We start from the raw sequence: 20,666 nt of genomic DNA on the forward strand, positions 1-20,666 counted from the left end.
ATAATTAATTTTCTAAAATTAGCTATGTGCTATTTGAATACATGGGCTAAGGGAGACATAGGTGGAGGTGGGATGGCAAAAATGACTTTTACAAACCATTAGCTCCTTTTAGCCTGAATTAGCTGGTTTTGTCCAGCTAATGTGCTACTAAGTCAGTAGAGGCCTTTGTTAACAATTAGCCTAGACTAATTTTTAATTTTTAGTAGCTAACGATTAGTCTTGTATCCAAATAGGCCTTAGGTGGTGAGAACGCTATTTTTGTTGTAAGAACTCTAGATTCAATATAAAATATAAAAATATATTCTTAATTTAAAATTGTGTGGGACATATGCCCCTTTAATTTTACATGTAATTTGTCAATTGTGTTCCTATCCTTACTTTGAACTCTAATTATGATTTTGCCCTTATCTTTTCAAACTTTATGAATTTACTATCACTTTTTCCTTCTGTATTTTGCTACCATGTTGTCTGTCCGATGGCTTGCACCGCTAGTCTAAACATGATCATATGTCTCTTAGTCATCCCTCATGGTGCTTTGAACGGTCGGTGCACAGCCTCAACCGCTAGACCTGATGTTACCTCGGCCCTTATGCCCTCTCCGACAAGGGGAAGTTGGCGGCCACCGTCACCACTAGGATCAGGGTTCTAAGAAAGAAAATAAGGTGTGAGATGGCGGTCACAGGTTGGAATGGATCTAGCGTAGGAGCAGAGGGGGCTCAAGCCCCTTCTTCTAGCTCAGAATAAGAAAGAGGAAGAGGAAAAGAAAAGGAAAGAGAGAGACGAGGTAGAAATGTTTATAGAGGAAGAGGAAGGAAAAAAAATAGTGGCAGCCAACAGAGACCAACAAACTAAAGTTTTACCTAATTATAAAGCAAGCAACGCTTGTGCCCACTACTCTCATCTGTCAACAATGAAGCCGATGAAAAAACCAGGCGAACCGTCCCACATGATGTGAAACTGGGGGAAAATAGCTGCCTTGCCCGTGAACCGTTGGGAAAAATCGCACCCTTCGTGTCCTTGAGGTGTTCCCACCACTAGGGCTACGTTTCACTTCTGTTGTAGGAACACGTTTTTTTAGCATGTATCGCTAGGATCAAGAAAAACCCATGGGCAATCACCTTCATCTGTCATATGTGGGCAATAAATATAACCACAATTCGTTTTGTTATCATGGTAAAAAAAAGTTCTTGGCTTGCAAACAACATACATGCATGCATACATAATGTTAAGTTTCTTAAAACAATCTAGCTAAATATTTAGTCTTCAAACTTCAAGGATCATTTGCCGACTTGAAAAGGATAGGATGCATACGGGGAGTCCAATATGTAAAATTTGCACAGCTCAGCGAAATGGGTGCACCTACTAACGCATGTACCTAACTAGCAAGGGCGCTTACTCGGCTGGATCATATGTGAAACATAGTGCTCGCCAGCTCAATTTAAAGAGTACAATTAGAGATAATTCTCTATTTTAAATAAAAAAATATAAATTTATAATTTATAACGAGTACTCGAATAGAAGGAAGGAAACATGTGAAGTCAAAATTCTATTGGTTTTCTAATAAACGTGTAGAGATTCATTGCCTGAAATGAAAATGCAGTAACAGAAATAAGAAAACTCAGCGAGCATTTTGCTACTAAGGTCCCGTTTGGTTTCCAGGACTAAAGTTTAGTCCCTGTCATATTGAATGTTTAGATACTAATTAGGAGTATTAAACATAGACTAATTACAAAACCAATTGCACAGATGGAGGCTAATTCGCGAGACGAATCTATTAAGTCTAACTAATTTATGATTAACACATATTTATTGTCGCATCGCATTGTCAAATCATGGACTAATTAGGCTTAATAGATTCATCTCGCGAATTAGCCTCCATCTATGTGATATGGATTAACTCATGTTTAGTTCTCCTAATTAGCATCCGAAGATTCGATGTAATATGGATTAAACTTTAGCTAAGGATCAAACAACCCCTGATACTAACATACACGGAGCGAGAAAGTTATATCAGAGTGGGGGCAGGGCCCGCTGTGTCGTTATCGTGACATGCAACTTTTCTGCGCACACAACAACAAAATCAGGGGGCCCGATCAAGATGCTACTACAAGTCTACAACTCATCGTTCCATGAATCGGCGGCGGCGGGGTCACCCTGCTGCCGGCACGCGCCGTTGGCGGCCAGGCTCTCCAGCCAGAGCTCGTCGCGGACGACGGATTCGGCGTCGTCGTTGCGGTGCCACGCCCAGTGCGCCGTGGTCTCGTTCACCACCCTCAGCCGTCCGTGCCCAAAGCTCGCCTCCCTCGTCACCGACAACGGCGCCAGCTTGTGGTTCTTCTCAAAGCTACATACCAATCAACACAGCAATATGAATCAATGAATCCGAGAAAAAAATATCGGTTATATACGAAAAAACCGTGGCGTATCATCTCGCATTACTCACTCGAAGGCAAGGCCTTCTCTGTTGCCGCCGTCGCCTATGGTGATGTACACGGGTCCGCACGGGTTCGCCTCGTTGTTATACACCCTTGTCTGCAACAGCAATGCCGATCGGGAGGTGTCATGTCACTGGACGATGGCCAAGAAATTCTACATGAAGTGATGAGATCGATCACGAACGGATCAAGCGAGTGCGAGTCTACTCACAAAGCGTTCGTAGGCATGGACGTGGCCGGCGAAGACGACGTCGACGCGGGCCTCGAAGAGCAGCCGCTCCATGGCCTCCCGCATGGCCTCGCCTTCCCCCTGGTGCGCCGCGTTCGTGTTGTACCACGGCGCGTGCAGCAGCACCACGAGCCACGGCGTGGCGCGCCGGTCCACCCCCGCGAGGTCCCGCGCCAGCCACCGGTACTGGTCGGAGCCGGAGTCGAAGGGCGCGTACGATCCCAACATGGCGACGTGCACGGCGCCGCCGGCGGCCTCGAAGGAGTAGTAGAGGTTGGACGGCGAGCCGCTCTCTTCGTGCGGCGCCGGCCACCGCGCACCGTATGCGGCGAACGGCGGCGGCGAGCCCGGGACCGGCGGCAGCGGCGCCGCCTCCACCTCGTGGTTGCCCTGCGTCGCCATCCACGGCCTCCGGCTCGCGTGCCGCTGCACGAATCGCCCGAACGTGTCCCACAGCGGCTGCTGCGTGTCGGCGTACGCCAGGTCGCCGGGCACCAGCAGCATGTCGTAGTCGGCCTTGCCGACGTGCGCCAGCGTCGACGCCGTCCACTCGGTCTGGCCCAGGTCACCTGCAGCGTTTTCCCAGCCGTCCGATCAGAAGTCAACGCTTCGGTCAAGGCTGCAGGAGATGTTTTCTTTCCCAGTCTTCTCCCTACCTACGAGGGCGAGCTCGATGGGCAGCGCGGCCGGCGGCGTCCGGAGACTGAACTCTTTCCCAGCCATGCCGCACCGGTAGTAGTACACGGTTCCGGGCTCCAGGGGCCCGATCTTGACGTGGTGGATCTTGCCGGAGGTGTAGAGGAAGTAGCGGTACGAGGTGTGCTCGCCGGCCGCCGACGCGGTGTAGTTCCGGGAGGCTCTACCGTACTCCACCACCGACGGCGCGCGTTTGTCGTCGGTGACCCACGACACCCTCATGTGCGTCGCCCCGACGGCCGACACATGGACCTAACACGGAGGTACAAGCCATTTTCCATGAGGTGCACGAACACATGGCGTCAATTGTGAACAGGATCGTGCCGTGGGTACCTGCTGAGGATGGGCGGCGGGCTCCGTGTGCTCCGTGAGGATGATCCGCCCGGGCGGGGGCCGGACATACTCCGCCGCCGCCGCCGCGGCCAACAACACGGTGACGACGAGAGCTCGGGCAGCCAGGAGGACGTAACGCGCCGTGGCCATCTTATTCTCCAGCAACGGACAAGCGGCGCAACCTGAGACGTCGATCGATGAGCGTGTACATGGACCATATAGGCGTATAGAGTGGGCGCTCTCGGTCCATGGCGTCAAGGAATGGGAATGGCGTGATGCGACGCGCGGTCTGTGCTGTCGCGCAGGCTTTCGCTTGAAGCGTTGGGGTGCAGCGCAGGCCGGCAGGGTGGTGCGGGCGTGCGGCGTTGAGCTCTCCACGGCATCCCTTCGCTTGGGGTGGACGTCTTCTGCGTGCCTGGTCCATCTCGCAACTCGCACAGGCACATACCTCGCTTGAAGCATTGCTCATACACAACAGGGGCGGCTGATATCCTGAACTGGCAACTGAAACAATTCATTCTAAATTTGTCAGTTCGCTCATCCAGATAAAATGGATGGAGCTTGATAGATTTTCCTCGAACTGCCAAAGCCTGCACAGGCTAGAATGAAGACAATATAAACATGGGCATAGTCACATAGATTACTGTGTTAACTAGCTCATTTCCTCGAACTGCCAAAGCTTCCCTCCTTTTCAGATCTCAGTACCTGCCATACGCCCATGCTACTACAAGCTTGGTAAAAGGGACATTAGTGGGGCAACGGGCAACGACCACCTGATCACTGCCTTCTCCTCGTGTTACAGCCTTTACTGGAGCTACACATTGCTGCCATAACTCTCACTAACATTGTAAGCGTAATTTCAGTAAACTACTTCTGTAAAAAAAAAGGGGGGGACATATATTATGGGATCAGCTTCAGTTCTCACTCCAGCTATGATTCTGAGACATCTTCCTCTGGCAGTTCAAACGCGTCCACATCTGCAAAGTAGGCTACCTGCTTCTTCACAAAAGTCTTCTAGTAACCTGGGTGTGCTCGGAGTTGGACGGACTCGCTTCTGTTCAAAACATTGAAAGCAGTCAGAAACCTGAAGTCCGGAACATTATTGCTACAAATATGACTCAAAGCTAGATGCTGATGAACTGTTGCTAAATGAGCATTCCATACTTGATATCGAGCCATCATAAGGAGCAGAACTACATCTTATGAAATCAGAATCAACCATATTTAAAAAAAAAGCAGTATTTGACACCAAAATGTTCTTGTCAGCATATTTTGATATGCAGTATCACAAGTGTTCAGGACAAGATGTATTTCCACAGGCACAGCTTTGTTCATGACAAGTTTGAACAAAAAGTATGCATAAATGGTATTTGATTATCTACATCCTCAAAGAGAGCAATGTGATCTGAGTCATAGCAATTTAGCATAGAAGACTATGTAGATCCTTTTGCAGGAATGCACTTAGATTGTGACACTGCTTACCTTCATGAGTATCCTGAGCCATAGAATCTTTCCTCCTGAAAGACAAGTGTAATTCAATATTTCAGAAAATGTCATCATTAGATATGGATGAAATAAGATGAACTACAGGGTTGCCTGTAGTTGAACAGTGTAATTGAACAGATTATAATCCAGAGTAGCCTGTTCAAAAATTCACGTTTCCTTCCTGACAGCCTGTTCAAAAAATTTATGCTATATGCTAGATTAACAGTAGGTGCAAGAATTAGGCAGTATTCCTAGCTTTTATCATAAGAATTTATTAACATTAGCTGGAACAATTAGCTATGAACTACAATTTCTCAGCCACATCAGAATTTAGGAAATAATAATCTGAACAGAACAGGTACAGAGCACGGCAAAAATCTAACCATCCAAGAATGCGTGGAGGCTGTACCTAGGCATGTAGTACCTTCACTATTGACATGTAGTCGTCTTGGGGTGTGGGTTCCAAATCTTGACCTAAATATCATGATCAGTTTACAGAGAAGAAATGGAACAAACAACTGAAACAAATCAAACATCTTTTTAAGGAAAACCAGTTATACCTTCACTATTGACATCTGTGGTCTTGAATAGCCAATCTTTCGCACAAACAAGAGCCTCGAGCATTTCCGGAGTTAGTGAGCTTCTAAGGTCTCCAAGAATATTTCCATCACAACAGAAAGCAGACTCCGACGACACAGCACTAAGAGGAATCGCAAGGAAGTCGCGAGCCATAGATGATAGTACAGGGAACTTTTTTTCTTTGCTCTTCCACCATGCTAAAACATCAAAACCTTCTATGTCATCCTCGCTCTCTTCTTCTAAATATACATCAATTTTAGACTTTGTCCGTGCAATCCTCCGTGACTTGTATTGAGCAAACTCGGCTTCAAGCTTCCTTTTCCCAAGAAGCAGTGAGCCGATAGTGGAGACTTCACTACCATGTGTCATCGTGTCTGTGCTACTTGTCCTTGGACGATGTCGCTCGTACTGTGTGAAGTACTTTCCGATCCACTCCATGGCGGAGTTCACACGCATACCAATCTGATCCTCATTTTTGCACACCTTCTCAAAAAAGAAATCCAAATGATCAGCTTTCTTTCTTGGATCTAACACAGTGGCAATGACTAATGCAAGATTAAAGGTGAGCTCTTTGTTCTTTCTGCGAGGGTTATCTTCATCTGGGTCCCAATACTTCTCAAATTTAGAATACATGGATGCAGCCAATTTCTTAAGCAAGTCAGTGGTTTGCCAGGCTGGGTCCTTCAGTGCATGTTGGATGCAAAGCACCAAGTGCAAAAACAGATGTGACGTAGGTTGCTTATGGGCTGAGACAGCAAGTGTAAACTCTTCAAAAGCTTTGAGAAAAGCGCAAATTGCTTTTGTTTTCGCTCATTCTTCTTCACTCAGAGAAACTTCGTAATATTTAAGAGCATAGGAATTGAGAACAGCTTTGTATTTCAATGCTTCTCTAAGCATTTTGTATGTCGAGTTCCATCGGGTTGGGATATCAATATAAATACCAGATTTTGAGGCTAGGCCCATCCCATTTGCAATTGAATTGAACACTTGGAGCCTTGATACAGAAGAATCGATGTGCCTTAGTAGCTCACGGATTTTATTTACTGCTGCATGTATAATTCTCATCCCATCTTGAACCAAGACGTTTAGAATGTGTGCACAGCATCTAACGTGCAGATGTTCTCCTCCAAACAGCAAATCACATTTGTAATCTTTTTTTTTTGAAAAAGCGGGCCCGGCAAAGAATGCCGGACTTGTATTAATTAATAGAGAATAAAGTTACAGGTCTAGGCTGAAAATTGGAAGATAGTAAAGTATACAGAGACTGTACAACGATGCTCAGGGATCGCAATTACTCCTCAAACGGACAGATATCTCCCAGATGCTTTGCACCTGCTAAAGTCCAACATCGTACTTCATCCTTTATTTTGCACAGTAGCTAGTCCAAACTTTTAAACTTTCGCTGGAAAACTCTTTCGTTACGCTCTTTCCAGATCTCCCATGACACAAGAATGATGATTGATCTAAACCCCCTCCGCGGCATACCCGGCATGGAACCTAGTTGTGTCCACCATTCGCTAACGGACGAAAAGGCAGACCAGTCCCCCCTGGATGGTATGTGCGTGGCCGTCCAGTCGAAGATTTTATCCCAAAGTCGAGTCGCGTAGCGGCATTTTGTTAGCAAATGCAGTAGCGTTTCATCATGTGTGTGGCAGAGCATGCATATCTTTTGATTGGGCCATCCTCTTGTGATTAGTCTGTCCGCTGTCCATAAATGGTTTTGAAAAGCAAGCTAGGAGAAGAATTTGCACTTTGGGGGCGCCCACGTCTTCCATATGAGTCATTCCATATCGGATGGTGTTGAATTTTGGAATTGAGCCTCATATGCCGATGCCGTCGTGTACTCGCCATGTCGGGTAAGGTTCCATACAATGGAGTCTGGCGTGCCCGGACTTAGTCGGACCGTTGTCATTCGGCCTCAGAGGATGGCGAATTCTGCGAGCTGTGTTGCCGACGATAGCCTAGCCACGTTTATGTCAGTAATCCACTTGTCATTCAGTAAAACGTCTTTAACTGTCCTATTCTTCTTTCTTGAGATGGAATACACATATGGGGCAATATGCTTTGGCGCCTCTCCCTGAAGCCACGTCGATTCCCAGAATTTGGCCTTCTCCCCATCACATTTGTAATCTGTTATCAGCAACTCACATGCGGAAGTGTTGTTTCTTGAATTGTCTAATGTCACAGTAAACATCTTATCTCTTATTTCCCAATCCATCCAACAACTAACTATTTCTTCTTTAATTGCATATGCTGTGTGAGGATACTCCAGTTTTTAAAACCTTATGATTTTTTCTTGATCTTGAACTCTACATCAATATAGTGCGCTGTAACTGCCATGTATCCTAAGTTTTGTGACAATGTCCAAATATCAGATGTCAAGCAAACACGAGAATCCAAACTTCGAAGTTCGAATTGAAGCTCTTTTTTCATCTCTTCATACTTCTTCAAGCAATCATTCTGGATTGTTTGGGAATCCTTGACTCTGAAAGTCGATTGCAATGTATTTAGCCATGGTTGGAGGTAAGGGTCTTCAAAAGGAATCTCAGCATGAATGATATACTTAATCATCTCCTCATGACAAATTTGGGGGTCAAATACAAAAATGTTCTGCAGAAGGTTTCTTGAAGAGGGTGGCTTGGAATCTCTTTCTGATAGAAGGATCAATTGCTGGGCAAGAATTGGGGACCTCTTAGACTGCTAGTGCCAGATTTAGTGCTCAAATGTAGTCCACAGTACTTACATACAGCCTTTAGATCACCGTCCACATCGACTAAGTTTTGCTCATAGTGTTCCCAAACATTAGACCTTGTACGACGTGGCATTTGAGATGTATATACCTCTATGAGATCATGAGTTCCTGAACTACCAGAAGCGTTGAAAGACATGTTTACCTATTTAACACCCAACAGCAGCCAAATAAAACTCAAACATTATATGACAACGGAAGGTTGGAAAGTAGGGTACATTACAAAAAATCAATTGAACAATACTTTTTCAGAAATTAGTGAAACAGAGTGCTATCTATGTGCAAGTTTACAGCAGCAATGCTAAGTTAAAGCTTTCCCTCCTACATATAGTGCTATTCTTTTATGTAAGTTTCGTCAACTCAACCAATTAGAGTCTATCAATCCTTTGTGCACGCTTCTCTACTAAAAAAGGGGAAAGGGAGAGGGTGAGACTGTACGACAGATCTCGTCAACATTGCAGCGGGCAGCCCTCCGTAGCCAGGGAGGCCATAAGGCGAGGAAGCCTGTAGTTGGGACGATCCGCCGGAGTGCGGAGACGCGCGCCCCTCAACATCTGCCAGTCTCATCGCGAACTGGCCCATCTGACGCTGGAGACCGTAGATGGCGGTAGTCAGGGTGTCGATGGCCGCAACCGGCATGGCCATGGACGGTGGAAGAGTAACTGGCGCGGCGGTGGTGGTGGGGAAGCTGGCGGCTGTGGTGAGTGCAGCGGCGGCGGAAGTCGAAGCTCCAGGCATCGAACTAGACATCTCTGATACCAGATTGTTGGAGCCCGTAACGCCGAAGGTAGTACTCGTGTTGCGTGGGTGGCCGAGGATTAGGATCCCGGCGGCGGCGAGGTTGCGACGCCGTCTTGGATGGCCGGCGTCGAGGAGCAGGGGGGGGGGGCAGGGAGAACAGGTGTGCACAGGGGTTCGCCAGGGAGCGAGAGAGATTAACTTAATCTGTGGCTGCCCTCTATTCAACGCGAAAGTCCAATACTTATACAGCAGTTTGCTCTAACAAATCTTAACTAACATTAATAGACAACTCTCAAAGGAAACAGCACTCCTAATTCTTTGGACTCTCTAACTAACTTGCTTGATGCCGCACGCCAGCCCCGGCTCCCCTAGCCACGGTCCTTCCTGCGGCGCCTGTAGACGTGGCCGACCATAACAGTACCTTCCGTCCAAGCTTCAATTCAAATTGCTGTTGTTCCAAGTTGCTAGCAACAAGGATACCCCCAATTCAATTCAATATCTGTTTCACAACAAGTTTCACTTCATGGGTAATTTCGAGTGTTAGAATGACAAGTATGGCACCCTAGATTGTTAGTTACGCAGGTAAACATGCAGAAATGTAAAGGAAATTAATGCTTGCACTGAAGAGCAGAAATTCACGCGAGAGATAACAAGAGGCAGTACTTAGGAAATGCCTCGATCACCAGAGGCACAAACTGTAGTGAAATTTCCTACTTATCTGTTCTCTTGGACTCATAACTCTGGAATTCGATTCACAGGATCACAATGTCTAAGAACTTGATCTCATTGCTAACTAATCAAACATTTCATATATAAAAAGCAGTGCATAAATTTTGCAAATGATGGCAAATGCAGCAGTTTCATAAGTACTTGTTCAAATATGAATAGCAACAGGCCTATAGCTTCATAAAGCTAGTACATAGTATGATTACATTTCTGAAAATAAGAAAGGTAGCATGTGAAGCATATAACTTCAACACAAACCATAACTGGTTCAGTAACTGCGTAAACCTAGATTACTAGTATGCATAAAGCTAGCTAGTACACTTCAAGCAAGAAGACATGTCTTCTAACGCGATAAGTGGTCGTGGCACTGGTGTAATACTAACGTACGCATCTGTTGCACTGGCACGGTTGACTGGACAAGCTTCCTTACCAACAGCAGAAGAAGAACCAAATCGACCTAGGAATCTAGGATGCACGGATCGGTCGAGCAGCAACACGCTGAGACAAACCCGCAGTTCACCGAAGCAAGAAGTCCATATTACCCCCCTCATCTCTTCCATGAGTCTAGAATTCAACCCCAAACTACGAACCCGTCTAACTGAGGTCCCGAACTACGCAAACCAGGTACAAGACCCCCCTGAGCCTACCCCAGACCGGTTTTTGATCCCCGCTGGTGCCCACGTCGGTCGGGAGTCCATCCACGTCAGCTTAGGTTAGATAAAAAGGAACAGCAGCTCGTTTTCCCTTGACGCTGCCCCTCTAAACCTGGCGGCTATCCTTTTCCGCACCTTTGCATTGCAAAAATCCTACATTTGTTGCAAACAATCTGGCGGCTATCCCTTAACTGAACATTTACATTGCAAACAACGTTTTGGATCACACACACACTGAACCTACCTACATTTGCCACCGAACCTACTACTTAATCATCATGTCAATAACAACACATACACATGCAAACATTGTTGACAGTAGCACCACTCTTTCTTTCTCAAATTTCTTGACTTTATCCCTAAGTGCAACGACTTGGTCATCCTTCTCCTCTGTGAAGAAGAATCTGCTCCAACTGTGCTCTCTGAACAAGAATTTGGTCGACCTATGCCCTTGTCTCTGAAACTGAAGCTCTCAATTTTGCATTATCCTTAGTTAAAGTCCAAACCTTATCTCTTAAATCGATCAATAATTGCTTTACAAAAGGGATGGTGTCATCGCCATCATGGCACCGCCAAAAATTGCATCCCCCAGCCTGCACTGTCCGACACAAATTTAACTTGCTGCTCCACACAAAATGAAACAAAACCGAACAAAGATGCAGCAAACAGCTGGTTCATATTCTAGTGGCCGCTCCAGATAACGAACAGGGGACCAAGAGATTCTATCATCTCCTGTGTGTCGGACGGAAGACGCGCTCGAGCGGGACGAGCTCCCGGTCGTCGCGCTCACCATCTCCCCCCACAGACCTCGTCCCGGGGGTTCAAGATGCAAATCAGTCGGGGAGAGAGAGAGACCGCCAGGGAGAGAGTCTGAAAGAGAGAGAAAACGAGGGGGCCTGAAGGGAGCGCGGCAACATGGATGGACTGCCGGCCGGTGTCGACGCCAGCTGGGATCAAAACCGGTCTGGAGTAGGCCAGGGGGGTGGCGTACCTGGTTTGCGTAGTTCGAGGACGTCAGTTACACGGGTTCATAAGACTCAGGGCTCGTTTGGCAGCCCGTTTGCCCGCCAGGTTTCCAGCTTTTTCCCCGCAGAGGAAGCCCACGCGGAAAATTTTCACAGGCTAGTTAACTAGTGTTTTGTAAGCCTACTAGGCGGGGGAGTCCAGCTCGTCTAGCCTAATTTTCCGTGCGGAATAGCACCCGGCCTACCGACATCGGGCAGCACTCCCCGTCTTGCCCGTCTCCCCGCTCCGGCTCTGCCGCCGCCGCCACCCCCCGTCTCCGTCGTTGCCGCCACCGCCGCTGCTCTGATAGAAAGCCGTGCGACCTCCTCCAAGGATGCAGGTTCAGATGCGCCTCCTCTAGCCCTTCTCCCCATCTCCTCCGAATCGTCCCCTTCCCCTTCTCACCCCCTCCCCCTTTCCTTTCTTGCTATTGTTCTGCTCCAGCGTCAGCTCGAGTCCTACAACCGCGGAATTGCTAGATCTGCGGACACGCTGCTGCCTCCTCTACCTCCGCATCAGGTGCGCCAGTGTTCCGGTAATTACTATGGCAGTTGTAAAGAAGTACTAGTACTATCAATCGCTTGTAATTACTTTGACGGGGACAAAATTTAACTATTGTGATTTTCTTTTTGGCATTGTGCACTGTTGATAGTAGAAGACTATGCAGCGGAATTGAGGGCTAATATTAAATAGTCATGCTGAAAATAGTTCCATTAGATGTACACCATCTTTCGTAAACCCATGATGATCCCACAGTAGTTAGTCCATCCTTGTAGTATCAATTCATGATTCATGTTGAACTGCACTGAAGAAAGAAACTTCTGGTGCTATAGTTTGAGGCTCTAATTATACTGTTGCAGTGTTGCCTGACATTCAGTTTTGTTTTTTCATGGGTTCAGCCATTCCGTATTCAAAGAAGAAAGAGACCCCACTTCATAATTATACTCTTAGAAAAGTCTTATTCCTTTAGTCATTAGATCATTTCTCTGCTGAAGCATCCTGCAGTATCTCCTGACTTTTTACTGCTAAGCCACAGATTTGAAGTAAGTGATCATGTTATTCGTATCACATGAAAGAGGTCCCACTTCATAATTATACTCTTAGAAAAGACCTGTTCCATTAGTCATTATATCATTTCTCTGCTTAAACATCCTGCAGCATCTCCTGAATTTTTACTGCCAAGTGATGGATTTGAAATAAGTGATCCTGTTATTCATGATTGAACAGCTCTGTTCATTGTGATATATAATATATTTGATGTTTTTGTAACTTTTGTACTTGTGCATGTTTCTGTCATACTATATATTTCTTGCATACCTTCTCCAACCTTTATTTATATTTTTATATGATACACTAAAAGTGCTCCCTTAAATCACATCTTTAATAGCAGAATTGTAGTTTATGCCATCATCTTTTCTGTCATTTCTGATAATTCATGATTTATGAGGTTGTAGCCTTGTATGAAATCTTTTAGAACCTATTTTTTTTAAGAGACCTAGGCTATATGGTGAAATCCAAGCTGAAACTTGTTGGTTTTTGATTTATTGTTCTATTTGATGGGTTCCTGTATTGGTTTGTTAGCCTGATTTCTCTTATTGTTCTATTTGATGGGTTACTGTACACTAGATAATGGGATCTTGGGAGGAGCAAGTTAGGCAGTTCTTGTTGGAGGAGGAGGAGGAAGAGGATGATGAGCTATTTTTTTACTTGTTCCTACCATAATTTTGTACCTACAAGAAGAGAAAATACCCGTGCATGCATCTTCTCTTCCTGGTGCCAAAAAGGTTAAGGAAATCCTTGAAGGGCACCCGAGTTGGTGTAAAGTTGAGTTCCGAATGGAGCCTGAAATATTTAAAGCCACAACGGACTTTTTTAGAAAAGAGAATTTGCTCCGTGACACACGAGGTGTTGCTGTTGAGGAACAGCTTGGGATGTTCATGTTTATGCTCTCACACAATGCTAGCAACCAAAGGCTACAAAAAGCTTTTCAACACAGCGGCGAGACGATCCATCAGAAAATAACAAAAGTTTTCAAAATAATTTCTACCTTAACTCATCGATTTGTGAGACTTCCAAGTTCATTTCAAACTCATATCAAAATCGCGATAGATCCTCATTTATACCCTTCTTTCAAGTGTGCATAATCCTTTCCCCAGTCCTTTCGTGCCAAGTCCTTAATTTCTTTCCTTGCGTGCCAAGTCCTTAATTTCTTTCCTTCCATGCAGAATTGCATTAGTGCAATCGATGGCACTCATATACCAATCACCATTGCCGAAGACAAGGCCCCTCCCTACAGAAATAGGAAAGGAACCCTATCACATAATATTATGTTAGCCTGCAACTTCGACCTTAACTTCACATTCATTTCATGTGGATGGGAAGGGTCAGCATCAGATGCAGGAGTCCTTAGATCTGCTGATAGCAAAGGATTTATTGTGCTAGAGGGGAAGTTCTATTTTGTAGATGGTGGGTACGCAAATACATCATCCTTTATTGCCCCATATCGAGGAGTTCGGTACCATCTCAATGAGTTTAGAAGGCATCGTTCGTCTCAAAGTGGTTATGCAAACTATAAAGAACTGTTTAACCATCGCCATGCATTGCTTCGCAACCATTTCCCAAAAAACCATTTCCCCTCTTTTACCAATGGGAAGCACTATATGAAAGTGAAGTTCCCTCACTTACATAGCTTAATTTATTGCTTTTAGCATCAAACAATTTTGTGGTTTTAATATGAGTTCCAATTGTCTCTTGAAAATAGGAAGTGTTGCTACAGGAAATCTAAACTTCACATCAACCATGCAAGTGGATCCACCTTCTGCTCCTGCACCCCCTCCTCTTGTTGCTCCTGCTGTTCCTCCTCCTGCGCCTCCTGTTGAAAGAAGTAACTTTGAACAAAGCAGTAGTCACTTGGGTGCGAATCCATTTGCTTCGAGTTTCGATGGCCAACAAACTTCTAATGCACATAATGAACACAATGAAGCTCAAGATTCAAGACAAGAAGAAGGTGGAAGTGGGAGAAAGCGTAAGCAAAGTCACATGGGATCTGCTCTTGAGGGATATGTGGAGTACAAAAAGAGCCAAACCAGCAAAACTTTGCAAGCTCTTGAAGAAAGGAAAAGGCGTGACGAAGAATTTTCAGTTGAGAACTGTGTTGATCAAGTGGATGCTATGATTGAATTAACCGATGAGGAGAAGTCATATGCTTTGGATGTCTTTGAGTCTGAGACACACGGGAAGATATTCATTACAACCAAGAATCCTAATGTTCAATTAATGTGGCTAAAGCGAAAAATCAGGTATGTTTCTTTGAATATGCTCAGTGTATGGTTCATGAGAAACTTACTAGTCTCATCATGTCTAACCATGTAAAATTTTGCTTTGTGTGAACCTTCTGTTGCTGACATGGCTAAATTATTTCACCTTTTTTTGTTAATTGCAGGGTCCTGATGGGAAGCACTACATGATCCGAGAGTTAGTCGTCAAGATCCCAAAGGTACTTATCTCTTTGAATATGCTCAGTGTATGTTCTTTGAATATTCTTGAATATTGAATATTAAACACATGTCATCTCTGATCTGTGTTTGGCATCTCTTTGGGTTCTTGTTTCATGTTTCTGTATCAATTTATATTTCATGAGACGAACCTACACCATATTTTTAAATATAATGCCAGATGCAGCAATTAGAAGTTACCTAGATATTGCTAGGTATTGTTGATGAAATATGCAGAATTATGAATTTCCCGTATGTCCTTAATAAATTCTAGGAATGGGGACAAATTAGTACAATAGAAATAATTCTAGAAATGCAAATAATTCGGTATGCTAAACAATGGTAGCAATATGACAGCTTGATAAACCTGAGAGGAGTTCTGGTACTACCGCACCTTGGACCAGTCTGTGTCATGTAACTGAATGCTATCTCGCTGATATCTTATATCCTGCGGGACTACAAATATGCAAGTTTTTACCATGATACATTTGGCATTGCTAATCACTGTCATAATTGAATGCTATCTTGTTGAGCTCAGGAAGCTGAAGAATCACTTCCCTAGATTGAAGAAAGACTACAAATCTGTGTCAAGGAGGAGCTCAGGAAGCTGAAGAATCACTTCCATATATGTTTGAATGCTCTGTTTCTACTATGTGCTATAGTCGTAAATCCATATGTGTTGTAGTCGTAACTGTGCAGCACATATGTGATGTAGTCTCGGTCAAGCAGGGAAATATTGTGCGGTCGCAAACACTGTTGTAGAATGTTGTTGACTCTGTCTATTTCTTGGTAAGCTAGTTGTGTCCTTTTTATATGGTCTCTAGTTGTTGAAAGATATTGTGCTGTAGTCGTAAAGCAGGGAAGACAATCGGCCTGTTCGCTTCAGCTTATTCAACCGGCTTATCAGCCAACAAACAGTATTTTCCTCTCACAATAAATCAGCCGTTTCAGCTTTTCAGCCGGCTTATAAGCTGAAGCGAACAATATTTGTTGTTGGCAAATATTGTGCTGTAGTCATAAAACTTTGCAATTTTCTAATTTTCCTTTGTTTTTTTTCTTTGGTGCCAAACAGCAACGGGGTAGGGGGCAGAGGGAACTCACGGGGAATAAATTAGCCAAGAAAATCCCCGTCGGTGATTTAATACGCTGGATTAATAATCCTTTGCTTCCAAACTAGCCCTCATGGAAGAGATGAGGGGGTAATATGGACTTCTTTCTTCAGTGAATAGAGGGAATAAAAGGTTACTAGTTTAGCACTTGACAGGCAACACGCAACACCACGAGTGAAATTGTAGATTAGTCCAAGGGGGATAGCAACAGGTTGAGAATGGCGCTTGCCTCTTCTGGCCGGGGATGTGTCGCAGATCTCGCGCTCGCCGCCTTGCCGGAGGTGTGGGTGCTCGCCGCCTTGCTGGAGTCTCGGCTGCTGCTGCTGCCCGTCGGGGTGGCGGGGCGGAGCGCCAGATTCGGCGAGGCGCCGGTGGATCCGCGGACGGGCGCCGCGCGACGACGGCGAGCCCCTGGCGGCGGCGGCGCGGTGGGAGGAGACGAGGGTTTCGGCCGACGCGTAAAAACCGGTGTGGGCTTCGGGCTATCGGTCAGAACCGGTTTGGGCCTAAGTGGGTCGAAACCATTTACAACCGAACCACTCAAGCCCCAATACAGATCCGGTCCAAACCACTTTCACATACTATATTTTCTGGTGCCAGCCCATTCCCACCAAAACAAAGCCCAAAGCCCAAAGCCCCAAACCGTAAAAACCAATTGCAAACCAGAACCGGGCCATTACCAGCTTAATGTGCTGGTCTGCTGGATTATAGTATGACGCTTTTACCGGTTAACCGCTACTAGTCATCTCCCGGACTGCGAAAAGACTAAATCAGCGCCTTCTTCCCGTTTGGTCGGGTGGGATCAGATCGATCGGGCCGAGACCCTTTTCCCTGGCCATCTTAATTCCGTAGTTTTGGTCTCCTCTCCATCATTCCCCGCCTGTTCTTCTGCAAAAGGAACGCAGCCTTTTTCCAGCTGGAACGAAAGCCTCAAACCATTCATGCCGAGTTACGGGACTGTCATGCAACTGCAAAACGCAGCGACTAGCGGAGAGATCCTTTGTTCCATGCCCCACCCGTCGCGTCCCGTCCGTCCGATGGAGATCGCGCGCGCACGTTCCCCGGTCGGCCGCTCCGCTCACCCTTTGTCCTTGTCCCCCTGCGTTCGTCGCCGCCTCCGTGTCCGTACACCGGCCGGCCGTCGACTGTGAGCAGCAGGCAGCCAGGCAGGTATAGGTTCCGGCCGCGGCACGCGGTGCCCGTGCGGGGTTCGTTCAAACCGCGCCATCATCCGCGGCCCAGCTCGACCGGCTCGCGCCCTCATCAATTTCTTCTTCCGGCCGTGTGCGAGCCAATCGCCCAATTAATTCCGCACCCAAGAGGCCAAGACAGACGACTCCAGACAGGGCCATACTCGATCGCTTTTGCTGCGTTTTCGTCGGGCGCCATCATGCGTGCACGCCCAGCCAGAGGCAAGGGATTCGGGACAAGCTGAGGCCTGAACCTGCTCGCCAGCTCGGGATCGGGTTCTAGGCTTCTAGCTCGTGTGCATCTGCATCATCATCATCATCAGGATTTGTCGCCGCGAGACGCGTCGCACGTGGTGGGATTCGATACGCTCCCAGCGCCGACGGTGGCGGGGCTCACGCTTGGATTGGATGCTCGCTCGAAGCACCTACGCGATGGTACTGTACTTGCCTAGCCCTGGGAAGGAACTTCAGCCTGCTGCTGCTCCTGCTGGTCGGACCGGTATGGCCCGGCGTCGTCGGACATCAGGGCGCGCGCGTGCACGCCCAAAGCAGATTCCGCGCTCGTCCTCGGCTATGCACCCGTGCCGGCAGCTACTCGGATTATGTCACGCATGCGACACATGAGCACGAGCTAGCTGCTCAGCTGCTGCGATGCGATTCCTTCGTCCGGGGCTAGTCTGTCTATCCTCCTGTGCTCCTGGCCCTAGGCCACTGTTGCAGCGCCAGTGCGCCACGCCGCCACACACCCTTCGCCCGTGCCAGGGGCATGATGCGTTCAGCAGCAGGCCGAGCGCGAGCGACGCGCACCAACAGCGCCGCCTAATCCATGCCCCTCTCTCCGGCTCTCCCTCCCTGCCACCAACAAATTACTACGGGTGCTGTAGCACGGGTGCGTGAGCAAGTGCGGCGCAGCTGCGTCCCGTGTCTTCTCGGCAATCCTCGGCAGGGTAACCAAACCATCCATCGATGGCCATCGGCGCGTCGCGCTCGCGCGTACAATGACCCGCGGTGCGAGCGCGGTGGTGACTGAGCAGGTGGTGGCGTGGACCGTGATACTGACACATGGGCCTCCACTGGGCGCGCGCCCCGTGCGTGGGCCCGACTGCCAGTCTCCTCTTCCAGTCGGCGTTTGTGCGCGCGCGTAGGGGTGTTGCTGTTTTTGGTGTGTTGCCGCCTTGCCGGCCCCCATCCGCACGACTGCACTGCACCGGTGCACCCATTCTATTCCCGTCAGAGAGGCTCAGCAGCCCAGCACCACCCCTCGTTCTGTCGCCCTTCCCATTTACGATCGAGCGGCAGTTGCTCGGGGGCCTAGCAGCAAGGTCCTTTGGCTCCTTGCAGTGGACCGGCCGGCCGGGACGTCCAGGCACCGCGTTAGGCGTAGGCGCGTAGTTTACTACTAGCTCACTCGGGCAACACCGTGTCCGGTCCGCTCGGCTCAGCGAGCAGACCATTGGTTCACCACCACACCACCGATCGCCAAAGGCACAGGCACAGGCACAGGCACATGCCGATGGGCGATGGCACGCAGCGCCGGGCCTGGGTACCTAGCTCTGCTCTGCTTCCGCGTCGGCGCCGGCACGCGCGGGGGCGCCGTACGTGCTACCGGCCGAGGCGCGCTCATCACACCCTATCAGATGGATGGCCCGCCATGATGCTTCACCTAGCTAGGCGGCTAGGCGCCGGAGGCCTGCCGCATGGGGAGGCGGGCCTCTCTTTGACCCGGACGAGCCGCGGCGTGTGTGTGCTTGGCGCTGGACGTGGATGGAGTCCTGCTGCGGTGGCTCGTGCCACTCCAACCGCACCGGTTGTCGGTTGGCTAGGGGATCATCAGCCGTTGCCGTCCGGCAGGTCGACAGGTCTTCGGCATCGCATCGGCGCATCGTGCAACGCAAAGGCACGACAAGTTCGGGCGATCGACCGGTCGTTCTTCCCGCTGCCGTTGAACGGCGAGCAGGATGGGCGCTCGCTGACGCTAATACGCTAGCTTTTTCTCAGCCCTCTGCTCTGCCGGTCAACGCGGCAGATCCAGGACGTCGCGGAAATTGACACACGATTCAACGCTCGGTTCGACTGCAATGATTCCTTCCGTCTAAGGAGTCCTGCCTGCATTCATGCTTACACATGGTCTTGCATGGTTGCGACTTTGAACAACAGCCGCAGAAGCGGAGAGTCCACCTAGCTACTGGCTTCTTAGCTGCAATGTCTCTTTTGCATCACCACGTGAGTGAGACCACCATGGAAATTTACCCGGGCCTCTCAACTCAAGTCCGCGCCACGATAATTCCCCCTGCCTGACACGACCTACGTGACCATCGATTCCGATCGCAAGCCTGTGAGCCACACCCGGTATGGATCTATCGGCACGGGGCAGAGAAGGATCGCAACCGGAGCCTAAAAAGTTTTCCGCGGGGCGAATCGATGCGCCGCATTGACCCTCCCGCCCGCCCATCCACTGGAGCCCCCGGCCCCGCGGCGCTTTTCGCCCAACCCCATTGATTGTGCCCATGCATATCTGCTTCTCGTCTGCCTACCTGCACTGCCCGTGTACTCCCTTCCTTCGTGGCTTCATTGCATCGCATCCTAGTTCATCATGCCTTTCTAGAAACCATGCAGCCCATTATTTGGCCCTGGCTGGCGGTCTCTGGTCAGGCAGGCTGCACAGGCATCAGCAGCTTCTTCTTGGCACAGCTTTTCATTATTCGAATGGGTCGGTTTGCAGCTTGGGCCATGTTTAGTTCCTTCCCAACTCCCAACTTTGACACTATGCAAAAAAAAAGTCCCCATCATATCAAACTTGCGGTACATGCATGGAGTACTAAATGTAGACGAAATCAAAAACTAATTGCACAGTTTTGTTGTACTTTGCGAGACGAATTTTTTGAGCCTAATTAGTCAATATTTGAACAATAATTCACAAATACAAACGAAACGCTACAGTTGCGCATTTATGGCAAAAGGAACTAAACAATGCCTTGCTTGGGAAGAAAATAAAACAGGGAAGCTTCACCCAACCCAAGCTTCCTCCCATTGGAAGGTACGTACAGGTGCTAGTGGTTGGCACCATCACGAGCCTGTACACAAAGCACAAGAATCCTAGTTCGGCAGTGTCAGAAAACAGCGCCTGTTAGCTACTGGTTTACGGCCATAGTACCTCTAAAATCCCAACTTTAACACTATGAAAAAGAAGATTCCCTATCACATCAAACTTGCGGTATATGCATGGAGTACTAAATGTAGAC

General features: G+C 47.9%; 2 protein-coding genes and 1 long non-coding RNA gene across 5 annotated transcripts; 1 reads left to right on the top strand and 2 right to left on the bottom strand.

The window, feature by feature from the left end:
• Positions 1–1,903: 1,903 nt before the first annotated feature.
• Positions 1,904–5,200, bottom strand: LOC117863186 (purple acid phosphatase 22). Its single transcript, XM_034746801.2, has 6 exons — positions 5,176–5,200; positions 3,694–4,747; positions 3,321–3,612; positions 2,647–3,233; positions 2,444–2,532; positions 1,904–2,344 (listed from the first exon to the last, which is right to left on the bottom strand). The coding sequence occupies exons 2-6, from the start codon at positions 4,153–4,155 to the stop codon at positions 2,113–2,115; spliced, it is 1,662 nt and encodes a 553-aa protein (XP_034602692.1). The 5' UTR covers positions 4,156–4,747; positions 5,176–5,200; the 3' UTR covers positions 1,904–2,112.
• A 4,241-nt stretch (positions 5,201–9,441) lies between these two features.
• On the bottom strand, positions 9,442–19,846 carry LOC140223297 (uncharacterized). Of its 2 annotated transcripts, none has more exons than XR_011898706.1 (2): positions 16,464–19,846; positions 9,442–9,746 (listed from the first exon to the last, which is right to left on the bottom strand). It is a non-coding gene; the product is annotated as an uncharacterized lncRNA (long non-coding RNA). The 2 variants fall into 2 exon arrangements; XR_011898707.1 differs by lacking the exon at positions 9,442–9,746 and adding an exon at positions 10,687–11,219.
• LOC117864011 (uncharacterized) lies at positions 11,679–16,083 on the top strand. Of its 2 annotated transcripts, none has more exons than XM_034747970.2 (5): positions 11,679–11,971; positions 12,076–12,166; positions 14,393–14,930; positions 15,074–15,127; positions 15,664–16,083. In XM_034747970.2, the coding sequence occupies exons 1-4, from the start codon at positions 11,966–11,968 to the stop codon at positions 15,096–15,098; spliced, it is 660 nt and encodes a 219-aa protein (XP_034603861.1). In that variant the 5' UTR covers positions 11,679–11,965; the 3' UTR covers positions 15,099–15,127; positions 15,664–16,083. The 2 variants fall into 2 exon arrangements, 1 of the variants encoding a protein (XP_034603861.1); XR_004642328.2 differs by having other exon boundaries at positions 11,683–11,971; positions 12,076–12,150.
• Positions 19,847–20,666: the final 820 nt, after the last annotated feature.

Source organism: Setaria viridis, chromosome 7 (assembly GCF_005286985.2).
Source record: "Setaria viridis chromosome 7, Setaria_viridis_v4.0, whole genome shotgun sequence".
Lineage (NCBI taxonomy): Eukaryota > Viridiplantae > Streptophyta > Magnoliopsida > Poales > Poaceae > Setaria > Setaria viridis.